The sequence below is a fragment of the Aethalodelphis obliquidens genome, unplaced genomic scaffold (assembly GCF_003676395.1).
Source record: "Aethalodelphis obliquidens isolate GAN/ISIS:26980383/991018 unplaced genomic scaffold, ASM367639v1 scaffold26, whole genome shotgun sequence".
Lineage (NCBI taxonomy): Eukaryota > Metazoa > Chordata > Mammalia > Artiodactyla > Delphinidae > Aethalodelphis > Aethalodelphis obliquidens.
Genome location: NW_020837970.1, coordinates 9,230,058 through 9,254,936, shown reverse-complemented (window position 1 = coordinate 9,254,936; position 24,879 = coordinate 9,230,058). Strand labels below are relative to the sequence as shown.

The following is a 24,879-nucleotide window of genomic DNA, read 5'->3' as shown; positions in this document are numbered from 1 at the left end:
CTTTTCTCAGGAGACAAGATGCTGTTAGCTCAGCAAATGAGAGCCCAGAAACCCCTAGGTTAAAATGGTGAGGCTCACAATCTGAGAAGTTGTTTGAGAAGTTGTTAAGCAGAGCTGTGTCGTGAAGGGAGAGATGATTTAGGGGTAAAGAAACATAAACTTTGGAGTTGATCTATCCTAGGTTCAAATGTTATGCAACTTTTTAACTGTGGAACTGTGAGCAAGTTAATTAATTTCTTTGAGCTGAAGTTGTATAATGGGGGTTATAATACCTACCACACAAGATTGTTGTGAGGGTTAAAAATGCATGAAATGCCTGGCATACAGTAAGTGTGGCTATCACTTAGCTGTTATTATTATACAGGTCTGCGTGGCTAGGAATTAGGTGATTCACACATGGATTCCCTTAAAAACATTTCTCTTTCTGGCCAAGCCAAGCAGCATTGCTTTGTTTTTATTAATCATTCACCTTCTTTAATAACACTTTGGAAGCATTTTCTATATAAGGTTTCTTGAAACAGCAGAGACATGCCCTCGCATGGCTGGTCCCCTGTGACCACATTAAGCCTTATGTTTTACTTACCTTGGAAGCGTGGGCCATGCAGTACTTGGGAGGATGGTGTAACAGGATGAGGCCCTGAGCCTGGAACACCCAAATCTACTCAGAGGGAGACTGTTATCATAGCTTCATCACAGCTATGGGAACATTCACTGATGGAGCTGAAAAAATTCTGCAAAGTAAGCATAAATAGATCACACACCATCGAGGTCAGAGGTGCTCTTGGAGTAGAAGGATATGGAACCACTTAAAGGAGAACTGCAAAATAATATATAGGAGGTTGGGTGTCAAGGAAAGCAAGAAGAAGAGAGTTTATAACCCAATAAAATACCGGTGTTCTGACTCATCCATCTCATTCAACAGAATTGGAGGGTGGAGTAATGGAAAGTAAACAGATAACGGAGTTGGGACACCTGGAGTTTAGCACTGATAGTCACTAACTTCTTGTGGGACCCTGGCAAGTCACTTAATTCTCTCTCGCAGTCAGTGTCCCCTCCATCAAAGAAGAAGGTTGGATTAACCAAATGATATTTGATTGCCTCTGTCTCTGACATTCTGCAATCCACTCCTGTGCTTTCTCCCAGTTAAACTTCCTAACTTTTCTGAAAACCCATGCTGTCACGCTTATTCTCTAGCTTTCCCCTCCATTTCCTTTTCCCCCCAAATCCCTTTTGCTTTTCTCAGCAAACTCCAGGGCTGGGGAATGGGGTGTGGGTATGAGGTAGTAGTGTGACATTGGAATTTCTTATTTTTCAATTTTTAAGCAAGAGTGTTAATTTTTAAAAAGTGTCCCTAATTTTGACTTTTGTTTTTAACAGGAAGAATATTTTGCTCATTTGTTTTTATTGCTCAGTCCCTCCTTGCAGTTTAGCTTTGCAAACCTTCTCATTGTTCTGAAGCAAGAGCCATAATTACTAGAATGTTCATTTCCTTTAGTTAACCTTTGTATCCAAATTCCTTTTGGTATCTGTGCGTTAGAGTGCTAATGGTGTTTCTTTTTAATTTTATTTTATTTTAGGCTGCGTTGGGTCTTTGTTGCTGAGCACAGGCTTTCTCTAGTTGTGGCGAGCGGGGACTACTCTTCATTGTGGTGCGCAGGCTTCTCAATGCGGTGGCGTCTTGTTGCGGAGTACGGGCTCTAGGCGCGCAGGCTTCGGCAGTTGTGGCTCGTGGGCGCTAGAGTGCAGGCTCAGTAGTTGTGGCACACGGGCTTAGTTGCTCCGCAGCATGTGCGATCTTCCTGGATGAGGGCTCGAACCTCTGTCCCCTGCATTGGCAGGCGAATTCTTAACCACTGAGCCACCAGGGAAGCCCTAATGGTGTTTCTTAACATTGGTTATGGTTTGTTTTGGATTAGGAGTTTTTCAAGAAGTATGGGATATTTGGGGCATTACTCTGTGTACATAATAACCAATCCCTCAAAACATACTTAAAAAGTAAAATATTAAAACTTAAAAGCTTTTTATCTTCTATGGTAATAGCATTATTTGTACTGACAATTTTGAGCTGAATTTTTCCACCATGAGAGTTTCCATTCTGTCATCAACCTTTCAGAGCAAGAAATCACCTAGTGGTGATTTAACTCTACTTATTAAAAGAGAAAAAGTGTCAGGGCTCAGGGAACTGAAGGAAAGAAACACTTGCTGTGTAGTTTTATGTAAATCATTTAATTTAATGTAAATCACTGACTTTAATTTTCCTATAAATGAAGACAATACGACGACCTGCATTACTTGTCTCACAGATCTTTCATGAGGCTTATTTGAAAATGCATGCCTTGGCATAATAATGGCATGATAGCTCATGAGGTATAACTGGAGAAGTATTAATAAGATGGAATAATGCTTATAAAGGCAGGCACATGCATTATTCTTTCAAAAGTGTAAAGTACCATAGAAGTACAAGAGATTAGGGCTTCCCTGGTGGCGCAGTGGTTGAGAGTCCGCCTGCCGATGCAGGGGACACGGGTTCGTGCCCCGGTCCGCGAAGATCCCACACGCCGCGGAGCAGCTGGGCCCGTGAGCCATGGCGGCTGAGCCTGCGCATCCGGAGCCTGTGCTCCGCAATGGGAGAGGCCACGACAGTGAGAGGCCCGCGTACTGCAAAAAAAAAAAAAAAGAAGTACAAGAAATTATTACACAAGGATCAGTACTGCCCACTTTTCCCCAGCAGATTACTCCTCTGTGCCATTTGCTTGACTATACTCTTCTGCCCGTGGCATCTTTCATATCATCTTGCTGTGTTATTCATACATCTTTGCATTGTTTACTTTTTATCTTTTTCTGGTGCATGCCTATCCCAACAAGAATATATATATATATATATATATATATTTACAAATACACATATATACACATATACATATATATATATATTTCTGCATTCTCCTCAGTACATAGTTGGTGTGCATGTACAAGGAGAGAGGGGTTGTTGTGGGTAGATTAGAAACAAGTTTGGTACAGGTTGAAGAGGGCTTTCTGAACACTGGAAAGTTATTGGGTCTTTTTGAGCAGGGGACTAACCTGAGCTCACCTGTGCTTTGGGAAATTAGCTGTGGTGACAATGTGAAGATGGATGGAGAAGGGAAAAACTGGAGGCCAGGAGGCCAGTTAGAGGGTGACTGCATGGTTCGGATGAGATATAAAGAGAATTTAGGAAATATGGCCAAAGCAGAATAGCCAGGTTTGGCTGTTAATTGTTTGTGGATGGTGGAGGGAAGTATGACGTGCTTCAAAATACATCCTAGGTATTTTGTCAGGGTGACTAAGCTCGGAAAAACAAACGGTTAAGGTTTTATATTCTGTGTGCTGAAGCGAAGGATGCAGGTGGTTACTGATAGCACCAGTACTGGTTAGTATTGGTTTTTTCTTTTACATCCATTTTACATAATACCAATTGTAGACATTTTGACTTTTTTTCTTTTCCAATGGATTTTGTATTTAAGGAATGATTTTTCTTTTTGAGCCTCTTCGTCCATTCAGGCTGCTATTACAAAATACCATAGAGTGGGTGGTTTAAAAACAATAATTTATTTTTCACAGTTCTGGAGGCTAGGAAGTCCAAGATCAAGGTGCCAGTTGATTCAGTGTCTGGTGAGGGCCCACTTCCTGGTTCATAGATATCTGTCTCCTTGCTGTATCTTCACACGGCCGAAGGGGTGAGGGAGCTCTCTGGGGTCTCTTTTATAAGGGTACGAATCCCATCCATGAGGGCTCTGCTTAATTACCTAATGATCTCCCAAAGGCCTCACCTCCTATTACCATGACAACAGGGGTTAGAATTTCAACATATGAATTTTGGGGGTACACAATGTCCATAGAAGGTTGTTTAAGAGCAATTCACACATAGTTTTTCAGACATTATGTGTAGCAAAGCATTTAATAAACTTGTGACTACAAATGATCTTATTATTTCTTAGGTTCATGTCTGTTTACAGTATCTCAACAGTTTTTTGAAACAAATTTTAGAAAAAGAAGTCCTGTTCTCTAAAGAGGATTGGCTTGTCAATGAGCGGCTAAACTTTACTAACGTGAAAGTCCTTGCATTATAAAAGCCCCACTTTCAAAGCTTTGCCACACCAGAAACAGTTCAATGATTGCATGAAAGAGATAAATACACCTACACCTAAAGGAAAAAAAGGAAGTACTACGTCGTTTTATTTCCCTACCGAGGTATGTAACTAAGAAGTGGCTTATGAGTTAACTAAGAGCCACTTAGCAACAGAAGGGAGTAAAAGAACGAGTTAACGAAATGCACATTCAGTTCCCATTCTATCTGCCACCTTATGATGCGGCTCTGTTCCTCCTCCTCCCACTTGTGAATTATTAGTGTGTTTTCAGGAAGCAAAAGTAAGCGGAGAGATGGTGCTAGGCGGAGCTGATATGTAGCAGGAGGAGGGTGCAGCGTCTCCTTTTTTGCCCTCCTGAAGGGGTGGTTACTTAGGAGGCGCTCAGGGTGCACTGGAGGCCTGGGAAGCGCCGGGCACCCATAGGGTCGGCTCCGAGGCCGCAGAGCTGCTTCCCGCGGGAACGATTGAGCCCTGCGGCCCCGAGGTCAACAGAAGGCGACAGCAGGGAAGCACAGCGGCCACAGAGATGTCTCCGTGCACAGCAACTCCGGCTTCCCCTTTTCTTTCTCTAACATCCCTTTCCTCTGGGGCAGGCCCCAAACCGGCTCCGCCGCCCACCCTCGGTTGCCCGGGAAGCGGCTACCACGAGGCCGCGAGTCGGCAGCGAGTGCACGCACCTCCCGCTCCCGGCAGCAGCGGCGGCGGCGGTGCGCCTGCGCACAGGCCGAGTCACGCGCGGTGCGGCGCGCCGCGGGGGCGGGTCGGCGCCCGGGGGGTGCTGTCATTCGCTGCGCTGGTCGCCGCCCTCAGCTGCGCCGGGCGGTTCCAGGTTCTCCCTCTCCCGCGCCTCAGACCACCATGGTGCTGGAGTCGGTGGTCGCGGACTTGCTGAACCGCTTCCTGGGGGACTATGTGGAGAACCTGAACAAGTCCCAGCTGAAGCTGGGGATCTGGGGCGGTAAGCAAGAGGGCGTGGCCGCGGGCTGTCTGGGGTTGTCGGCGCTGGCCGAGGGGCCCACTCCGCGGGCTGCTCCTTTCCTGGCTCCAGCCCGGGCCGTACTCCCTTCGCCGCCCGCGACTCCGCCTCCGGGGAGGGCGCTGGGCTGGGCCCCCTCCCTGGGCCGCAGGTGCGGGGCGTGGGGAGGTCTGCGCTGGCCTCCGCCGCCACGGGGTGTCCGCCCGGGCTGCCAGGATTCCCAGGTTTCGCGACCCTGAGGTCGAAGCCCTTGCCCCGTCCCACCTGCTCACCCTGGGCGGTCTCTCCCTGCCCTCAGCCTGGCCCCTCTGGCCCCGAAGCATAAAGAACCCCTCCCTGCATCTCGCGTGGAGCGAGGATGGCTGCGTGGCCTCACACGTTCAAAGTGGCACCAAGGAAGAAGAAAAAAGAAATTGTGTTTTGCAGTGATCTTTTTGGCAGTTGATAGCGAGCGGGAGCTGGCTTCTCTTTAAGATTGCAGGGTTTGGGAAAGGATCGGCAGGCAGGGGAGGATCATTACGAAAGGCTTGTCGGTAGGGATTCAAACTCATAATACTTCTGAGCTTCTGAGAAAGTGACAGCTTCCCTTAATATTGCTTATTCTCTCAATAGGAAGAGGAATTTCAATTTTGTTTTGGAGCGATAGAGAGAAATTCAGGCCACGAACAGCATCATCATTAGGTGCTGCTTGGTTGCACGCCGAAGAATTTACACCAATGCTTCTACCCTAGGGGTTGTGTATAGAAGTAGATTGTAGTGTGCTTCTCCATTCTTCAAAAAGATTAATTATTTGCACCATTTACATGTTAAGCTTTGGGGACACTGGGGATACCTTTGCATTCTGCAGAAGACTTTTGGGCATTTTGTCAGCTTTGGAGGGAAATCTAAAGAACTACTCAAGTGGATGGAACTGCTTTTAATTCAGTCAACAAGTAGTCCTAGCCCCATCTGTCCTATACAGTAGCCACTATAGGAGCACTTGCAGCCTAGTTAGTTAGTGCAAATTGAGGTGTGCTAGAAGTATAAAGTACACACCGAGTTTTGAAAATACTTAGTAGGAGAAAGAGTGTAATATCTCAACAATTTTTTATGTTGATTACATGGTGAAATAATAATATTTGAATACATTAGGTTAAATAAAATATATCATTAAAATTCATTCCCCCGTTTCTTTTTACTTTTTAAAAAAATCTGATTCCTAAAATTTATAATTACATATATGGACCATACATACATATATATATATATAGAGAGAGAGAGAGAGAGAGAGGGAGAGAGAGTGAGCAATTGTGCTGCCCTGAATTACGGAGGAGCCTGCTTTTAGTAGTTTACTGATCTTTTTATTGGTTCTGTGTGGTTTGCCCAGCAATAACATACTTTATTTACATGCCCTCCCCTCACACTTAGTGCAAGAGAAAGAGAAGTAAAGGAGACATTTAAGGAATTAAATGGCCAGTGCCTTCTGCAGGGATCAAGTTTTTCTTCAGGCTACTGTCTAATAATAACAAATTATTTCTTGTAGTTTGTAAACACTATTTGAAATCTGAAAAGGCTCTGGGCTAGCATTTAGGAAAAACCTGGGTTTGAGGTTGGTGTGTTCGACAATCCATTTACCTCACTGGTCCTTAATTTCTTCATCTTAATTTCACCTTTAATAGAAAAAAAATACCAGAAAATATAATATTCCTATGTAATCACTAAGAATTGCTTACCCAAGTTAAAACGTTTTGCCCTATTTATCTCAGATTTTAAAAAATTAAAGTTTATGGATACATTCGAAGATTCCTTCCCTCCCATATCTTATTTTCCTTTTTCTTTTTCTTTAAGACTTAGGGGTTGGACTAGGTAACACCTAAGGGTCCTTCCAGTGCCAATACTCTGTGATTCTAATTGTAAACATACTGTGAAATTGTGAAGTATACTGCCTGAGGCTTTTGAATTTTTTCATGTTAGAAATTAAAATGCCATAATAATAATTTTACATCATTCTTCCCTTCTTTTTTGGTGAAGTGTAGGAAAGGAAACTTTCTTTTCTTACAATTTATTTTGTTTTTTTACAATAAGGTATTCTGCCCATGGCCAACATCAACTTTATAACAGGCCAGAGCAAATAAACCCATTTCTTTTAGGAAATGCCTCCAGTGGAAGTCCAATCAGGTTTATTAGCCCATAGCTGTGCGTCTGTAAAGTTTTGCTGCCTTTTATTTTTGTGATAGTCATAAAGGAGGGAATAAGTCATGAGCTTTTATAGTTATTGCTCAAATATTTTCTTTGTAACCCTAATTCCCTCATTAAAATAGAAAGGCAAAATGTGAGTTGACTATTTCTTTTCTTTTTTTTTTTTTTTTTGGTACGCGGGCCTCTCACCGTTGTGGCCTCTCCCGCCGCGGAGAGCAGGCTCAGCGGCCATGGCTCACGGGCCTAGCCGCTCCGCGGCATGTGGGATCTTCCTGGACCGGGGCACGAACCCGTGTCCCCCGCATCGGCAGGCGGACTCTTAACCACTGTGCCACCAGAGAAGCCCCGAGTTGACTATTTCTGTGTTTTGAAGAAATTTATCTTAAACTTTTTATAGTAAACAAGTGGGATTATTAAGTTATTTAAGAAAACAGCTGATATTTGTGACATCTATGACGGTGACAAGTTTTATAAAGAATTTAAAATTTTATATGACCTTACTTGAAAACTATTTGCTTTAGCAGATAAGGTTTATGAGTCATAGAGTTTGGCTTTTTCAGGTTTTTTTTCTTGTTAAATTTTCATATCTTGAGGAGGGGAATAATTCAACCTGCAAAAATTTCACACAGCTGATCTTACTATTCTTTCCAAACAAGGGATAAATGGATACTTTTTTGCCTAGCCTATGACAGTGGTTTTCAAGCAGGAATGAGTTTGCCCCTAAGAGGATATTTGGTTATGTCTGAGACACTTTTGATTGTCACGTAGTGGGGAGAGGTGTGCTTGTGGTATCTGGTGGGCGAACTCCTGAATGCTGTTACATTCTACAGTGCACAGGACAGCTCCCCACAGAAAGGAATTACCAGCCCAAAATGTTTGTTGAGAAACCCTAGTCGAAGGGGAATATTGAGATTGTATTCTGCATTTATAGGAGACCTTCTGGTGCTGAACAGGTTGTAGTAGGAAGTAAAAAAGGACTTAGAGGAATTATATGCTTCATGAAATTTATAACTTAAGAGAGAAACAGAAGTCTTAAGAAGTGACTTGGTATCATGTCAGTAAAAATGCATAGTCTTTGCTTGGATGATATCAGGAAGTTTTAGAAATCAAAATGTGTTGACATAAGTTGAAAAACGTGCTGTGCATATATTCATATATATATATAGGCATTCACAATGAAATCCACAATAAACAAAAAATTACAGAGTGAGAAGGATGGGGCAAATTATTGGAATGTCTAGAATCAGGAAGTATACTGTCGATATTGCCTTAAATTGGAGAAGAAAAATAAAGAAAACTTTATCATTTTTCTTGTTTTTATTCTTTTAAAGATTTTTTTTAATGCCAAGAAATTCCTATGTATTTTTATTTTTTTTTTTATTTGCGGTACGCAGGCCTCTCACTGTTGTGGCCTCTCCCATTGCGGAGCACAGGCTGTGGACTCGCAGGCTCAGCGGCCATGGCTCACGGGCCCAGCCGCTCCGCGGCATGTGGGATCTTCCCGGACCGGGGCACGAACCCGTGTCCCCTGCATCGGCAGGCGGACTCTCAACCTCTGTGCCACCAGGGAAGCCCTCCTATGTATTTTTAAAAGTGATTTAAGCATAATGATTTTTTAAAAATTCTTGCTGTTGTAGAAAAATGAAAAATTATTTACTAGCTGTGGGACATGGGAGAAAAATTTTAATTCTTTAAGCCTCAGTTTCCTTATCCCCCTTTTAAAATGGGGAAATAACATTCTGTGTTTGTAAAATAAGTCATGTGAAAATTCTTTGTAATTATAATTGTTAAATGGTTAATACTGACAGGAGTGGTAACGATACACAAACCTAGCCAAGTGATGGAAACCAGCCTGCTTGTTTTATTTTACAGGCATACCTTGGAGATTTTGTGGGTTTGGTTCCAGACCACTGCAATAAAGTGAATATCAAAATAAAGCAAGTCACATGAATTTTCTGGTTTCCTAGTGCATATTAAAGTTAATGTTTATACTGTACTATAGTCTCTTTAGTGTACAAGAGCATTATGTCTAAAAATATGTACATACCTAATTAAAAAATACTTTATTGCTAAAAAATGCTAACCATCATCTGAGGCTTTGATGAGTTGTGATCTTTTTGCAATAGGAACATCAAAGATCACTGATCACCATAACAAATATAATAATAATGAAAAAGTTTGAAATATTGCAAGAATTACCAAAATGTGACACAGAGACGTGAAGTGAGCAATTGCTGTTGGAAAAATGGCACCAATAGACTTGCTTGACAGGGTTGCCACAAACCTTTAATTTGTAAAAAACAGTACGTGTGAAGCTCAGTGAAGTGCAGTAAAATGAGGCATGCCTGTATTTTCCTAAGTATATTTCTTCCAGGGTTTTCACATTCTGCAGTGTGATAATTTTGTGTAGAGTTAACACCATGTGTCTAAACACCACATATCTAAAAATATCTTATTTTCCAAAATTTGTTCTTTAAAGAAAAAAAAAACTATTTGCATACGAGTTTACACTTACAGTACTTATACTATCTGCCAGTTATTTTGTCAGTCAGATTTTCAGAGGTTCAGAAAAATGCCTGGTGGGCATGTTGCTGCCTATGCAGGTCAGAAGGTTTATCTAGATTTTTGTTCTCCACAGACTGGTACCAGGAGATAAATTGCACAGCTCTTAGCTATTTTTGGAGTGTCCAGGATTTAATTGTTTTAAGAGTAACATATATTTGAAAAGGTATGTTGAAACATCAGATCTTTTGCAATTCAGTTTAAGTAGGATTGTTGCAATGTAGAACCTTTGTCAGTTTGATTTTTCAAAGTCATTTACTGTGAAAAGTCATCAGAAGATGTCCGTTCAGAATTCTGCTGCTCTCACTTCCATTTGACAGGTAGAATATACATAGAGGCTGTGATGTGTTGGGTGCAAGAGTTGCCTATGGTGACCTGCTGCCCACCAGTAGGATTAGGAGCCAGGTGGAGTGCCTTCAGAGTTTGTAGCTCTGCAAACCAGGCTGAGCCCATGCTTATTACCCTATTGTCCTACACTCCACCCCTGACACTTCTCCATCAGCTGCCAGATGTTGTCGGAGCAACAGGATAAGGAAGGAGGAAACCTGGGATCTAATTACGTATCCAGTACTGCCTGGTTCATTGGCTTTTGGCAGTCACTGACCAGTGACCACTAGCTTCTTATCTGTAAATGAGGTGAGACAAGGTCATTTCTTCTCGCTTTGAACTTCTGTGACTTGAATAAGGCCAGAGCAGCGTGAGCTCCTTCATTAAGTTGTAGTGCCACTTGCTCTGCATTCATGGTGAGAAATGGTAGTCAGATCATGTTTCTTTCCTTTCTGTTCTTCACTCGGTACCAGTGAGCAGAGAGCCACAGTCATGAAATACGACAAGAAAAATAAAGTTTCAGCCTCATGCTGATTATTTGAGAATCCAAATGTATATATATAGTCTTAACAGGTAGTCAAAGGGCAGCTTGAGAATGCAAGAAAAAACAGGCCTCTTTGCTTCTTTTTACCTTGATCCATAAAACATAGCAGTATCTAAGTGTTTCTAAACCTGTTGAGGAATTTTTTTTTATTCCTTTCCACCCAGCCAGCACTTGGTGTAGTGAAAGCCACATTTCTTATTAGCTTGTCCTATAGTATGTAAAATGAACAACAAAAAGTTCAGTATTATAATGTACTTAGGCTTAGTTATCATTATTTAAAACAACACTTTAAAATTTTATTGAAAACAACTTTCCACATACTTGAATAGTATCATAAATGAAAACTTCACCTCTTTTCTACAAATAGAGCTGGAAGGTGGTACTTGGGTAACCATTCTGCTAGGAGGCTCTGCCATACTACTCATTCTTATGAAAGCCCTGAAATGTACTTGAAAAGGAGAAAGTTCAGCGGTGACATGGCAGCTTTCCACCTTTCTTTGCCAAAACTTCCTGTTTCAATAGGGAAATGGAAGAGTGAGAGTCAGTTGTTTCTTCTCCTTCCCTTAGCTTCCCCTCCCAAGATAAAGTTACTGTGAACTACTATTAAAATGAGTCTGGATGGGTTAATTTGGGTTAAATATTGAGTGATCCAAAAGGTTTGTTCGTTTTTTTCTGTAAGATGGCTCTAGTAGCACTTAGTTCTTTAACTTCATTCGAAAACATTTTGTTAGATTGTATGTGACAGCTCTCACATCAGCATGCATTTAAAAAAAGAGTTTTCAAAATTGGTGAATTTTTGTGTAGCCGTTTTAATATTGAAGATGGAAGAAAAAAGCAGCATTTTCGGCATATTATGCTTTATTATTTCAAGAAAGGTAAAAACGAAACTGAAATGCACAAGAAGTTGTGCAGTGTATGGAGAAGGTGCTGTGACTGATCGAACGTGTCAAAAGTGGTGTGCGAAGTTTTGTTCTGGAGATTTCTCCCTGGACGATGCTCCATAGTCTGGTAGACCAGTTGAAGTTGATAGCGATCAAATCGAAACAATAATTGAGAACGTCCAACGTTATACTGCACAGGAGATAGCCAACATACTCAGAATATCCAAATCAAGCGTTGAAAATCATTTACACCAGCTTGGTTATGTGAATCGCTTTGATATTTGGGTTCCACCTAAGTCAAGTGAAAAAAACCTTCTTGACCATATTTCTGTGTGCGATTCTCTTCTGAAACGTAATGAAAACGTTCCGTTTTTAAAACAAATTGTGACGTGCGATGAAAAGTGGATACTGTATAGTAATATGGAACTGAAGAGATCGTGGGGCAAGCGAAATGAACCACCACCAACCACACCAGAGGCCGGTCTTTGTCCAAAGAAGGTGATGTTGTGTAATGGTGGGATTGGAAGAAGTCCTCTATTATGAGCTCCTTCTGGAAAACCAAATGGTTAATTTCAACAAGTATTGCTCCCAATTAGACCAACTGAAAGCAGCACTCGACAAAAAGCGTCCAGAATTAGTTAACAGAAAAAGCATAATCTTCCATCAGGATAACCATTTACTACATTGACACAGTAGTCTTAGGCCAGTCACTTAAGCTCTCCAAGCCCCAGTTTCTTTCCGTGTCCTGCCTCCTTCACCAGGAGGCTGTGAGGATCAAGTAATGTAATAGCTCTGAAAGTGTTTTCTAAAATAGAAAGGTTTATGTTCTTATTGTATTCATTCCTATTTCAGTACAATATGCATTCTAATTAATTGAGTCAAGACTTATTGAGTACCTACTATGAGGAGAATCAATAAGGAGTTTATGATCAGGTTGGGGATTTAAATAGTTAAGTGTTAAGTGCCATAAGACAGGTGTAGTGAAACGTCTGCGAAAGTTCAGATAGGTTATTTCTGACCGGAGGTATTTAACATCAGCACTATATTTCTTGCATTTATTTTGTAGGTCATTTTGTGTTTTAAAAGCCATTCTTCGACTGAGGTGGGCTTGTTCCAAATTATGCCAGTACCATTTGATTCTTATTCATAAATATACTAACCTTGTTATTTTCTGTAATTTAGCAACCATTTCTTTTTCTATTGAACTTTTCTGAGATGGCTCCAACTCTGCTTGCCTTGGTTTTATTTGCTAATTTAATGGATTTACTTTCATTCCCCTCTTCTGGTTCATTTGTAAAGATTATTAGATAAATTTTGATCCAGGATTTACTTTTGTAAGATACTTCTTAAAATATCCTGCAAGATTAGCTTTGAAACTGTATATGTGACTCTAGTCAGATATGCTCATCCAAAATGTTTCTGTTTATTTATGAGTATCATACAGGGTTAAAAATTAGAAATTTTGTCTTCTGAAGCCAGACTACACTTATTGCTTGCTGTCATCCTTTAGGGTTGCCAATCCATCATAGAAGGAAATCATTTCACAGAATTTCTCTACTTGTCTCTCACCTTGGTTTCTTTAGAAATTCATGGGATTAGGGACACTTGATTGTGGGATTGGCGTTAGTGCCTTCCTTGCTGGCAGAGTTAAGTCTATCCATCTCCAATGATTAGTCATTCTCCCCTCGCCTTTTTTGTTTTGGTTATTGTTAAAAGATTAGACACATATTTACCCTTCCTCTAGGATTTCAGGAACTTCCTATGGCCTCTGTGTGTTCTTAGCCCAGGGTGATCTGATTACAGTTATTCAAGTTATTTGCATGTGTATAGAATTATGTTATCTTGAATAGAAATGGAAAGCTAAATCTTAACTTTTTCCTTAGTATTGAGTTAAATATAAGATGGTTGATATTTAGGAGGGAGTCTGCTTTCTGTATCTGCAGAAAAGCGTGCATTTTAGTGGAAGAGTACTTCTTAGCACAGTGCCTTACTTAGATAAGGCATGCATCTACTGGTTGAATGAATGAATGCACTTTTACCCTGGTGCAGAAATACACTGCTGTTCCTCCCCTTTTCTTTGTGTTAGGACTAGTGGCTCCTCCTTCAGTGCAAATAATTCATAGACTGTATCATTCTTATTTTATTGTTATATTTACTGTTTGTTAGGTAACATTCACATTTTTCAGAGAGGAAGTATGCATTTGTTTGCTGGACTCTAAGTAGTAGAAATAGATCTTTTTTATGTGTCTGTAGAGACGGTAAATAGTAAATATAGAAAGAATTTGTATAAAATATATTGAGGTCATATTGACATTAGAATTTACCTTGTTTTGTTCCCCATTTCATATTACAATTTGTATAATAGTTTTTAACATTAAAGTAATACATGTTTATTGTAAAAACTAGAAAATACTGAAGAACATTAATAAAAAGTCCTTAATTCTACCTCCTAGCAATAATTGCCATTACCGTTTTTTATCTGCCTTTCTAAATATACTTGTTTAGCTCTGTTAGCCATATTGGTAGTTTTCAGTATTTCACATGTTAAATACCATCTATTACTTCATTAAAGAGTGAGAATGTCACTGCAGTAGAAAGTGTGCTTTTTATGAGGGCGCTTATTATGTTAGTGCCTTAATAATTATTAGAAAATGCCTCATATCTACTGCAGGTTACTTGTGAGCACTCCTGGTGACCCTTGACCCACTAGTTGAAAATTAATGGGTAGGACAATCAAAATTCATGAGCAAGTTTACAAGTCTCCATATGGTCTTAGATCGTGTTAAATTGGTTTGGATTCCTTCAAATATGCACTAGCTTCTGTGCAGATCAATTCTTTTGGCCTGAGTAGAATTCCCACTTGTAATTTTTTGTAATTCGCCATCCGACAGAATTAAACCCAGGAATATTTTTCCACTTTATATAATTTTTATACATATAATGCGTTTTAAGGATTTTTTCCCAATTCTCGAACATGTCAGTTTTCCATGACTACTGTATTATCCCTATATTTGATCAGTGATGACATCTTGTCAGTTCTGCCTCCAGAGTAACTTGTTGTTGGTGTTGTTGTATTGGTTTTTATTTTTACTTCTTTTTTTAAAAAAATTATTTTTTTTTTATACCACAGGTTCTTATTAGTTATCTATTTTATACATACTAGTGTATATATGTCAATCCCAATCTCCCAGTTCCTCCCACCACCACCACCACCTTGGGGTTTGTACGTTTGTTCTCTACATCTGTGTCTCTATTTCTGCCTTGTAAACTGGTTCATCTGTACCATTTTTCTAGATTCCACATATATGTGTTAGTATACGATATTTGTTTTTCTCTTTCTGACTTACTTCACTCTGTTTGACAGTCTCTAGATCCATCCACGTCTCAACAAATGACCCAGTTTCGTTCCTTTTAATGGCTCAGTAATATTCCATTGTATATATGTACCACATTTTCTTTATCCATTCGTCTGTCGATGGGCATTTAGGTTGCTTCCATGTCCTAGCTATCGTAAATAGTGCTGCAATGAACGTTGGGGTGCATGTATCCTTTCGAATTATGGTTTTCCCTGGTATATGCCCAGGAGGGGGATTGCTGGACCATATGGTAGCTCTGTTTTTAGTTTTTAAAGGAACCTCCATACTGTTCTCCATAGTGGCTGTATCAATTTACATTCCCACCAATGGGATAAAAGGGTTCCCTTTTTTCCACTGCCTCTCCAGCATTTGTTGTTTGTAGACTTTTTGATGATGGCCATTCTGACCGTGTGAGGTGATACCTCATTGTAGTTTTGATTTGCATTTCTCTAATAATTGGTGATGTTGAGCAGCTTTTCATATGCCTCTTGGCCATCTGTATGTCTTCTTTGGAGAAATGTCTGTTTAGGTCTTCTGCCCATTTTTTGATTGGGTGGTTTGTTTTTTTAATATTGAACTGCATGAGCTGTGTATATATTTTGGAGATTAATCCATTGTCGATTCATTTGCAAATATTTTTTTTCATTCTGAGGGTTGCTTTTTCTGTTGTTTATAGTTTCCTTTGCTGTGAAAAAGCTTTTAAGTTTCATTAGGTCCCATTTGTTTATTTTTATTTCCATTACTCTAGGAGGTGGATCAAAAAAGATCTTGCTGTGATTTATGTCAAAGAGTGTTCTTCCTATGTTTTCCTGTAAGGGTTTTATAGTGTCCGGTCTTACATTTAGGTCTGTAATCCATTTTGAGTTTATTTTTGTATATGGTTTTAGGGAGTGTTCCAATTTCATTCAATCACATGTAGCTGTCCAGTTTTCCCAGCACCACTTATTGAAGAGACTGTCTTTTCTCCATTGTATATCCTTGCCGCCTTTATCATAGATTAGTTGACCATAGGTGTGTGGGATTATCTCTGGGCTTTCTCTCCTGTTCCATGGATCTATATTTCTGTTTTTGTGCCAGTACCATATTGTCTTGATTACTGTAGCTTTGTAGTATAGTCTGAAGTCAGGGAGTCTGAGTCTTCCAGCTCTGTTTTTTACCCTCCAGATTGCTTTGGCTATTCGGGCTCTTTTGTGTCTCCATACAAATTTAAGATTTTTTGTTCTAGTTCTATAGAAAATGCCATTGGTAATTTGATAGGGATTGCATTAAATCTGTAGATTGCTTGGGGTCGTATAGTCATTTTCACAATATTGATTCTTCCAATCCAAGAACATGGTATATCTCTCCATCTGTTTGTGTCATCTTTGATTTCTTTCATCAGTGTCTTACTTTTCTGAGTATAGGTCTTTTACCTCCTTAGGTAGATTTATTCCTAGGTATTTTATTTTTTTGTTGCAGTGGTGAATAGGATTGTTTCCTTAATTTCTCTTTCTGATATTTTGTTGTTAGTGTATAGGCATGCAAGAGATTTCTATGCATTAATTTTTTATCCAGCAACTTTACCAAATTCATTGATTAGCTCTAGTAGTTTTCTGGTGGCATCTTTAGGATTATCCATGTATAGTATCATGTCATCTGCAAACAGTGACGGTTTTACTTCTTCTTTTCTGATTTGGATTCCTTTTATTTCTTTTTCTTCTCTGATTGCCGTGGCTAGGACTGCCAAAACTATGCTGAATAATAGTGGCGAGAGTGGACATCCTTGTCTTGTTCCTGATCTTAGAGGAAATGCTTTCAGTTTTTCACAATTGAGAATGATGTTTGCTGTGGGCTTGTCATATATGGCCTTTATTACGTTGAGGTAGGTTCTCTCTATGCCCACTTTCTGGAGAGTTTTTATCATAAATGGGTGTTGAATTTTGTCAGAAGCTTTTTCTGCATCTATTGAGATGATCATATGGTTTTTACTCCTTCAGTTTGTTAATATGGTGTATCACATTGATTGATTTGCATATATCGAAGAATCCTTGCATCCCTGGGATAAATCCCACTTGATCATGGTCTATGATCCTTTTTTTTTGCGGTACGCGGGCCTCTCACTCTTGTGGCCTCTCCCGTTGCAGATCACAGGCTCCGGACGCTCAGGCTCAGTGGCCATGGCTCACGGGCCCAGCCGCTCCATGGCATGTGGGATCTTCCCGGACCGGGGCACGAACCCGTGTCCCCTGCATCGGCAGGCGGACTCTCAACCACTGCGCCACCAGGGAAGCCCTATGATCCTTTTAATGTGTTGTTGGATTCTGTTTGCCAGTATTTTGTTGGGAATTTTTGTATCTATATTCATCAGTGATATTGGTCTGTAGTTTTCTTTTTTTGTAGTATCTTTGTCTGGTTTTGGTATCAGAGTGATGGTGACCTCGTAGAATGAGTTTGGGAGTGTTCCTTCCTCTGCAATGTTTTGGAAGAGTTTGAGAAGGATGGGTGTTACTCTTCTCTAAATGTTTGATAGAATTCACCTGTGAAGCCATCTGGTCCTGGACTTTTGTTTGTTGGAAGATTTTTAATCACAGTTTCAATTTCATTACTTGTGATTGGTCTGTTCATATTTTGTTTCTTCCTGGTTCAGTCTTGGAAGGTTATACCTTCCTAAGAATTTGTCCATTTCTTCCAGGTTGTCCATTTTATTGGCATAGAGTTGCTTGTAGTAGTCTCTTATGACACTGTATTTCTGTAGTGTTCTTTGTAACTTCTTTTTCATTTCTAATTTTATTGATTTGAGTCCTCTCCCTCTTTTTCTTGATGAGTCTGGTAAAAGGTTTATCAATTTTGTTTATCTACTCACAGAACCAGCTTTTCGTTTTATTGATCTTTGTTATTGTTTTCTTTGTTTCTATTTCATTTATTTCTGCTCTGATCTTTATGATTTCTTTCCTTCTGCTAATTTTGGGTTTTTATTCTTCTTCTTTCTCTCGTTCCTTTAGGTGTAAGATTAGATTGTTTGAGATTTTTGTTGTTTCTTGAGGTAGGATTTTATTACTATAAACTTCCCTCTTAGAACTTCTTTTGCTGCATTCCATATGTTTTGGATTGTAGTGTTTTCATTGTAATTTGTCTCTAGGTGTTTTTTGATTTCCTCAGTGATCTCATGGTTACTTAGTAATGTATTGTTTAGCGTCCATGTGTTTGTGTTCTTTACGTTTTTTTCCTGCTGTACTTGACTTTTAATCTCATAGTGTTGTGGTTGGAAAAGATGTTTGATATGATTTCAATTTTATTAAATTTACTGAGGCTTGCTTTGTGACCCAAGATGTGATCTATCCAGGAGAATGTTCTGTGTGCACTTGAGAAGTAAGTGTAATCTGCTGTTTTTGGATGGAATGTCCTATAAATATCAGTTAAGTCTATCTGGTCTGTTGTGTCATTTAAGGATCGTGTGTCCTGATTACTTTTCTGTCTGGGTGATCTGTCCATTGATGTAAGTGAGGTGTTAAAGTCCCCCACCATTATTGTGTTACTATCGACTTCCTCTTTTATAGCCGTTAGCAGTTGCCTTATGTATTGAGATGCTCCTATGTTGGGTGCATATATATTTATAACTGTTGTATCTTCTTTTTGGATTGATCCCTTGATCATTATGTAGTGTCCTTCCTTGTCTCTTGTAACATTCTTTATTTTAAAGTCTATTTTATCTGATATGAGTATTGGTACTCCAGCTTTCTTTTGATTTACATTGGCATGGAAAATCTTTTTCCATCCCCTCACTTTCAGTCTGTATGTGTCTGTAGGTCTGAAGTGGGTCTCTTGTAGACAGCACATATATGGGTCTTGTTTTTGTATCCATTCAGCCAGCCTGTGTCTTTTGGTAGGAGCATTTAACCTATTCACATTTAAGGTAATTATCGATACGTATGTTCCTGTTGCCATTTTCTTAGTTGTTTTGGGTTTATTTTTGTAGGTCCTTTTCTTCTCTTGGGTTTCCCACTTAGAGAAGTTCCATTAGCATTTGTTGTAGAGCTGCTTTGGTGGTGCTGAATTCTCTTAGCTTTTGCTTGTTTGTAAAGCTTTTGATTTCTCTGTCGAATCTGAATGAGACCCTTGCCAGGTAGAGTAATCTTGCTTGTAGGTTCTTCTCTTTCAACACTTTAAATATATAGTACCATTCCATTCTGGCTTGTAGAGTTTCTGCTGAGAAATCAGCTGTTAACCTTATGGGAGTTCCCTTGTAAGTTATTTGTCATTTTTCCCTTGTTGCTTTTAATAATTTTTCTTTGTCTTTAATTTTTGTTAGTTTGATTAATATGTGTGTCAGCATGTTTCTCCTTGGGTTTATCCTGCCTGGGAGTCTCTGTGCTTCCTGGACTTGGGTTGCTATTTCGTTTCCTATGTTAGGGAAGTTTTCGACTTTAATCTTTTCAAATATTTTCTCAGGTCCTTTCTCTCTTCTCCATCTGGGACCCCTATAATGTGAATGTTGGTGCGTTTACTGTTGTCCCAGAGGTCTCTTAGGCCGTCATCATTTCTTTTCATTCTTTTTCTTTATTCTCTTCTGTGGCAGTGAATTCCACCATTCTGTCTTCTAGGTCACTTATCTGTTCTTCTGCCTCAGTTATTCTGCTGTTGATTCCTTCTAGTGTATTTTTCATTTCAGTTATTGTATTGTTTATCTCTGTTTGTTCTTTAATTCTTCTAAGTGTTTGTTCTTTAATTCTTCTAGGTCTTTGTTAAACATTTCTTGCATCTTCTCGATCTTTGCCTCCATTCTTTTTCTGAGATTCTGGATCATCTTCACTATCATTATTCTGAATTCTTTTCCTGGAAGGTTGCCTATCTCCATTTCGTTTAGTTGTTTTTCTGGTTTTTTTTTCTTGTTCCTTCATCTGGTACACAGTCCTCTGTCTTTTCATTTTGTCTGTCTTTCTGTGAATGTGGTTTTCGTTCCACAGGCTGCAGGATTGTAGTTCTTTTTGGTTCTGCTGTCTGCCCTGTGGTGGATGTGGCTATCTCCAACATAACTTTTTTTTTTTTTTTTTTTTGCGGTACGCGGGCCTCTCACTTCTGTGGCCTCTCCCACTGCGGAGCACAGGCTCCGGACGCGCAGGCCTAGCGGCCATGGCCCACGGGCTGCTCCGCGGCACGTGGGATCCTCCTGGACCGGGGCACGAACCCGCGTCCCCCGCATCGGCAGGTGGACCCCCAACCACTGCGCCACCGGGGAAGCCCCAACATAACTTTTTAATCTATCTCTTTGACTCTGAAGTTACTGCCTACTTCAGGTTTTAATTTTTCTGCAGTATATTGTAGACGCTTTCTTCCTATTATCATGCTGTAGTATTTTCTTCACGTTTGTGAGGCTTCTTACCTCTTACTTTCCTTTTGAAGTTTTTAAGTTTATCTTAGGAATTTACAATATGCTTATACAAAGGAAATGAACTTTATTACATGGCAATAACAGCTGTGATTATTTTAGTATCTAGTCTTGTAGTTGTTATCTGTGCATAGGAAGCATAATATTTTTTAAAAAATAAATGTGTCATGAGTGATTTAGAAAATGCATAACTGCATAATTTATACTTGTATTTAGTGTTGAAACTTTAGTTTTAGTAATCTTTAGAGAATTTAAGTGAAATGAAAACCTTTTTCTTTTGCTTAAGTTTTTATGTAAGTAAGAATACTTACATATTGTGTATCAACATGTAAGTGCAGTGTTTAAAATTTGAGTCATGTAATTGTGTTATTGTGGCTTTAGTTTTTTATAACTTAATATCTGAATAGACTTTTAAAAAATTGGACTAATAAAAGAATATTAGAACCATAAACAATAATTACTGGGAAAGTAGGATGTTTGAAGTTTTAAAAGATTAACACTGTGGTCTTGTAGAAAATATTCACTGACACCATGATTAAGGAAAGAATCCTGGATTACAGGATAATTGATCTGTTATAATAGTCACCTCTTTACTTCCTTCTTTTGAGATTTTGGCTTAATCATTAAAAATGATGGATACTTTCTTTGGTTCTAAAGTTCTTTAGTCTGAAAATCTTCAACTTCTTTCTTTTTTTTTTTAACATCTTTATTAGAGTATAATTGCTTTACAATGGTGTGTTTCAACTTCTTTCTCATTAAATGTTAGCCTGATTAACTGGTTTGTAATTTGTTTTGCATTGGGCTAACCTAAAATATTTACAACTAATACTTCTTATAAGTAGCAACTCTTTTGTGCCAGTAGCTTCTTAAGTTCTTGAAGTTTGCTTTGCTCACTTAGCATTTAGCATAGTGTCATAGTGTTTGGTTTTGCATTAAGACAGGGTATACTATTTGGTGTATTAACTTCATATTTTTGTCTTTTATTTTTTAAAGGTAATGTGGCTTTAGATAATCTACAAATAAAAGAAAATGCTCTGGTAAGTTGTTTTTTTTTTTTTTTTAACTATGTTGAGTACTCAGTTAATTCAGTAAGCTCTTAGAAACCCTGGTTACTAGGTATCTGGTACCAGGTGCCAGATGAAGTGATTGAGTCGCTCAGAGAAGGATTACTTTTTTAACTGTTTGCTCTAGGAAAATCTGAGATTAAAGATTTAGGAAAAAAATTTTTTTACTGATGATAGAAATAGTATCTCTTGGAAAATAATAATGTTTTTCCCTTTTATATATTTGACTGTATAGCTTTGTAGTAGACATTTGTCTTAATGAAATAGTTTTCTTCAGAATTATCTTTAAATGTTTTACAGGTAAATAAGGGCTTTATTTTAACAATGTATCTAATAAATAATTGTATTTTTTTGAAATATATTGGCAGTCCAGCCTTATAATACTGTGGTAATTTTAAGAGGTAAAATAGATTTTTTTGGAATCTAGCTCTAGACAGTAATTTGGGTCATTTACTATTGAGCTAAAAACAAAACTCTCCCCATCTTCCAAGACCCCTACCCCCCTTTGTTTTTAGCCTCTTGGACTTAATTTGAGTTTATGAAATGTCTTAAGAATGAGTTTATTCTTTAATCAATAGGTCAGATTTATAATTAACGTACATTATGTTTTATAGTCCTAGCTTTGACCTCTGGTTGAATTTCTACATGATGAACTGTGTAATTAAGGAGAGCCTTATACACAAAGTTCTCCCATGACTGGGCTCATGGAAGCCAATTTTGAATGTTGAAGATCTAGGAGTAGAACTCAAGAAGTAACAGTTTATTTTGTTACTGGCATAGTGGAAAGGTCATGGACCTTGTACTCTGGCCGACGTGGGTTTGAGTGGTAGCTCTGGCTTTGACCAGCTGTGTGACTTTTGGGAAGTTTCTCAATTTCTTTGAGCATCAGTTTAATCATCTTTAGAACGAAGTTAATAATACAAAACAGTATAATATTTGTGTACCTTTGTGGCTTGAATAAAATAAAAAGTAGAGCCTGGCAAGTAGTGGACTCTCAAAATATTTAAATTTTCTTTCCCTCCCTTTATATAGGATGCTATAATTTTAAAAATTTTATCCAAAATTTTAGAACTTAAGATTCCATTGCTAGAGATTGGAATAAGGCTATTTTTACTCTACTTACGAAAATATTTTGGAAGATAGTAAGTCTAAATAGAATTGTGGTTGCAGGGTATAAGTATCTAATATACTTAGATGACAGATTGCACTCTGTTAGCCTAATTTGAATTTTGGTTATGATTAAATCAATAAATTATTTTGTAATTTATATTCTCCATTAATTCAAACTAGCCTCCTTTCCCTAGTTAATCCAGCTTGGTGAGGTTTTACTTTGATATGGGTTCTTTACATTTATTTTGTGTGAAAAATTATTTCAGGAGGATTAAAATGTGTGTGAGACCACACTCATAGAAGTGTATAGTTTTCCATTGGTATCCTGTATGATATGAAGACCCTTGAATTTATTTGTCCCCTTCCCCTGCCCAACCCCTGGAGGGTAGAGCTGCTCTCTCATTACCAGTGAGGATTTTTTGTTTGGGTCTAAAACAAGGTTTATTGTCAAAATCTGTTAGCGTTTTGTTCAGTTTCTGTTCACTTAGAATAGTTGAGTAATCAGATGAGTGGGTAAATTGATTCTTTAGTTAATTATTTATTTATTTATTTTTTAGTTAAATTTTAATTGATTGGTTAATTCTTACCTAAAGTATGTATTTAAGTTGCCAGATTTCCATAGTATTGGCATGTAAGGTACACCTAACAGAAAGGCTATTCTGACTGGTTGAATTTTAAATTATTTTAAAGACTCAAGCGAACATTGTGAATATCAGTTATTGTTTAGTACTCTGTGAATAAAAAAGTTATTTGAACTTTCTAGTGATTTGGAATCTAGATAAGTGAAAGTTCATCGTTATTGATTGGTACCTGTTAGTAACTTATCTAAAGTAAATGCTAATATGGTAGATAATATGTTGGGAATCTGCCTTTTTTTTTGTGTGTATATTTTTTTTTTTTGCGGTACGCGGGCCTCTCACTGTTGTGGCCTCTCCCGTTGCGGAGCAACAGGCTCCGGACGCGCAGGCTCAGCGGCCATGGCTCACGGGCCCAGCCGCTCTGCGGCATGTGGGATCTTCCCGGACCGGGGCACGAACCCGTGTCCCCTGCATCGGCAGGCGGACTCTCAACCACTGCGCCACCAGGGAAGCCCGAATCTGCCTTTTAAGATTTGTTTATTCATTTACTGAATATTTTACTTGAAGAAGATTGTTTTCAACTTATTTAAGTGAAAAGAATCTTCCTTTTCCTTCCTTTTAGTATTTCACATAAGCGGTGTCCACCTGTTACTTTAAAAATTCATGGAATTTCCATCTGGCTTGGTTTGGTTTATTAAAACAACTAACTAGTTTACACAATTACTTTCTTTAACTACAAACTCTTTTTCTGTTGTTCTTATTTATAATTTTGCTTCTCTTATGAATTCTTTCTTTAAAGTCAAGTGTAAGTTAATAAAAACTGTGTTTTTCAGCTGAGAAACATATCCTTTATGAGTTACTCAAATATAGAAAATTTATTTTGTTTTTCCTTAGAGATGATTGTGTATTTAAATTATGATAGAAAGGTGATTTGGGTGGGAGCTTAATAATTTAAGATGTTCTTTAATCTTTTTTCTTTCTTCTGAAGAGTGAATTGGATGTTCCTTTTAAAGTCAGGGCTGGCCAAATTGGTAAGTACTTCACTCTTCATTTGAATTTTTCTTTGTCCTTTTAGTTTTTTATTGTTCCTGTTATTTAATCTCAAACATCATTTTTAGCTTGAAAAAAATGTGAGAGGTTTTTGGTTTATGTTGATTAGAGCTTTCTGAGTTCTGAGCCTAATGTATACTATACCTAGTATATACATCAAAGTTTTTGACAAAAGTTTAGGAAATTACACTCTAAAGTGGAAGGACATTTGAACTGCAATGATGTTTTTCAGGCTTGGTTCCACCACACAAAAATATCTTCATTTTCAAAATCGAAATGCAAATTTTGTGTGATTTTTCTTCATATGTCAAAGTAGTGTAATTTGCAAACTCTAGTAAAGAGAATTTAAGTGTAGCTTATTTCCCTCATATTTTGTTCAGCCATTTCACTTGATACATTGTGCAGCAGTGTGGCATAGAGGATATGTTTTGTTAAGCAGAAAGTCTTCCTTTGCAGCTAAACTTTTACACCAAGATCAGCCATAACTAAGCATACATCTTTGTTCGAGAAATTTTTTAATAGGAAGTTTAATATATCAAGTCCTTTCAACTAGTCCATACTACTTGGTTTTTACTTTTTTAAAAAATATAAATTACCACCCTACGTGACTTACCCTTACTTTAGAATTTTCACTTATGCCACCATCCGTCCTTCTATCCCCATCACCCTGCTACTTCACCACATCACTTTCCTTCTTCATTCATTATTTTGTATTCAAGGGAGGCTTTGTCTTTTACTGTTCTAGTATCTCTTAGTAATTA

The 24,879-nt window shown here is 38.5% G+C and overlaps 1 protein-coding gene across 2 annotated transcripts in view; it reads left to right on the top strand.

Moving 5' to 3' along the window:
• The first annotated feature begins 4,964 nt into the window (after nucleotides 1-4,964).
• Nucleotides 4,965-24,879, top strand: part of VPS13C (vacuolar protein sorting 13 homolog C) — a 174,952-nt gene continuing 155,037 nt past the window's right edge. The window contains exons 1-3 of one of the 2 annotated variants that reach the window (XR_003436379.1): nucleotides 4,965-5,085; nucleotides 21,310-21,353; nucleotides 24,057-24,099. Coding sequence is in view for 1 of the 2 variants with exons in the window: in XM_027123201.1 (XP_026979002.1) it covers nucleotides 4,986-5,085; nucleotides 21,310-21,353; nucleotides 24,057-24,099 (187 nt within the window). In the remaining variant the exon portion in view is untranslated. The remainder of the gene's footprint in view (nucleotides 5,086-21,309; nucleotides 21,354-24,056; nucleotides 24,100-24,879) is intronic. The other variant, XM_027123201.1, reaches the window with a different exon arrangement.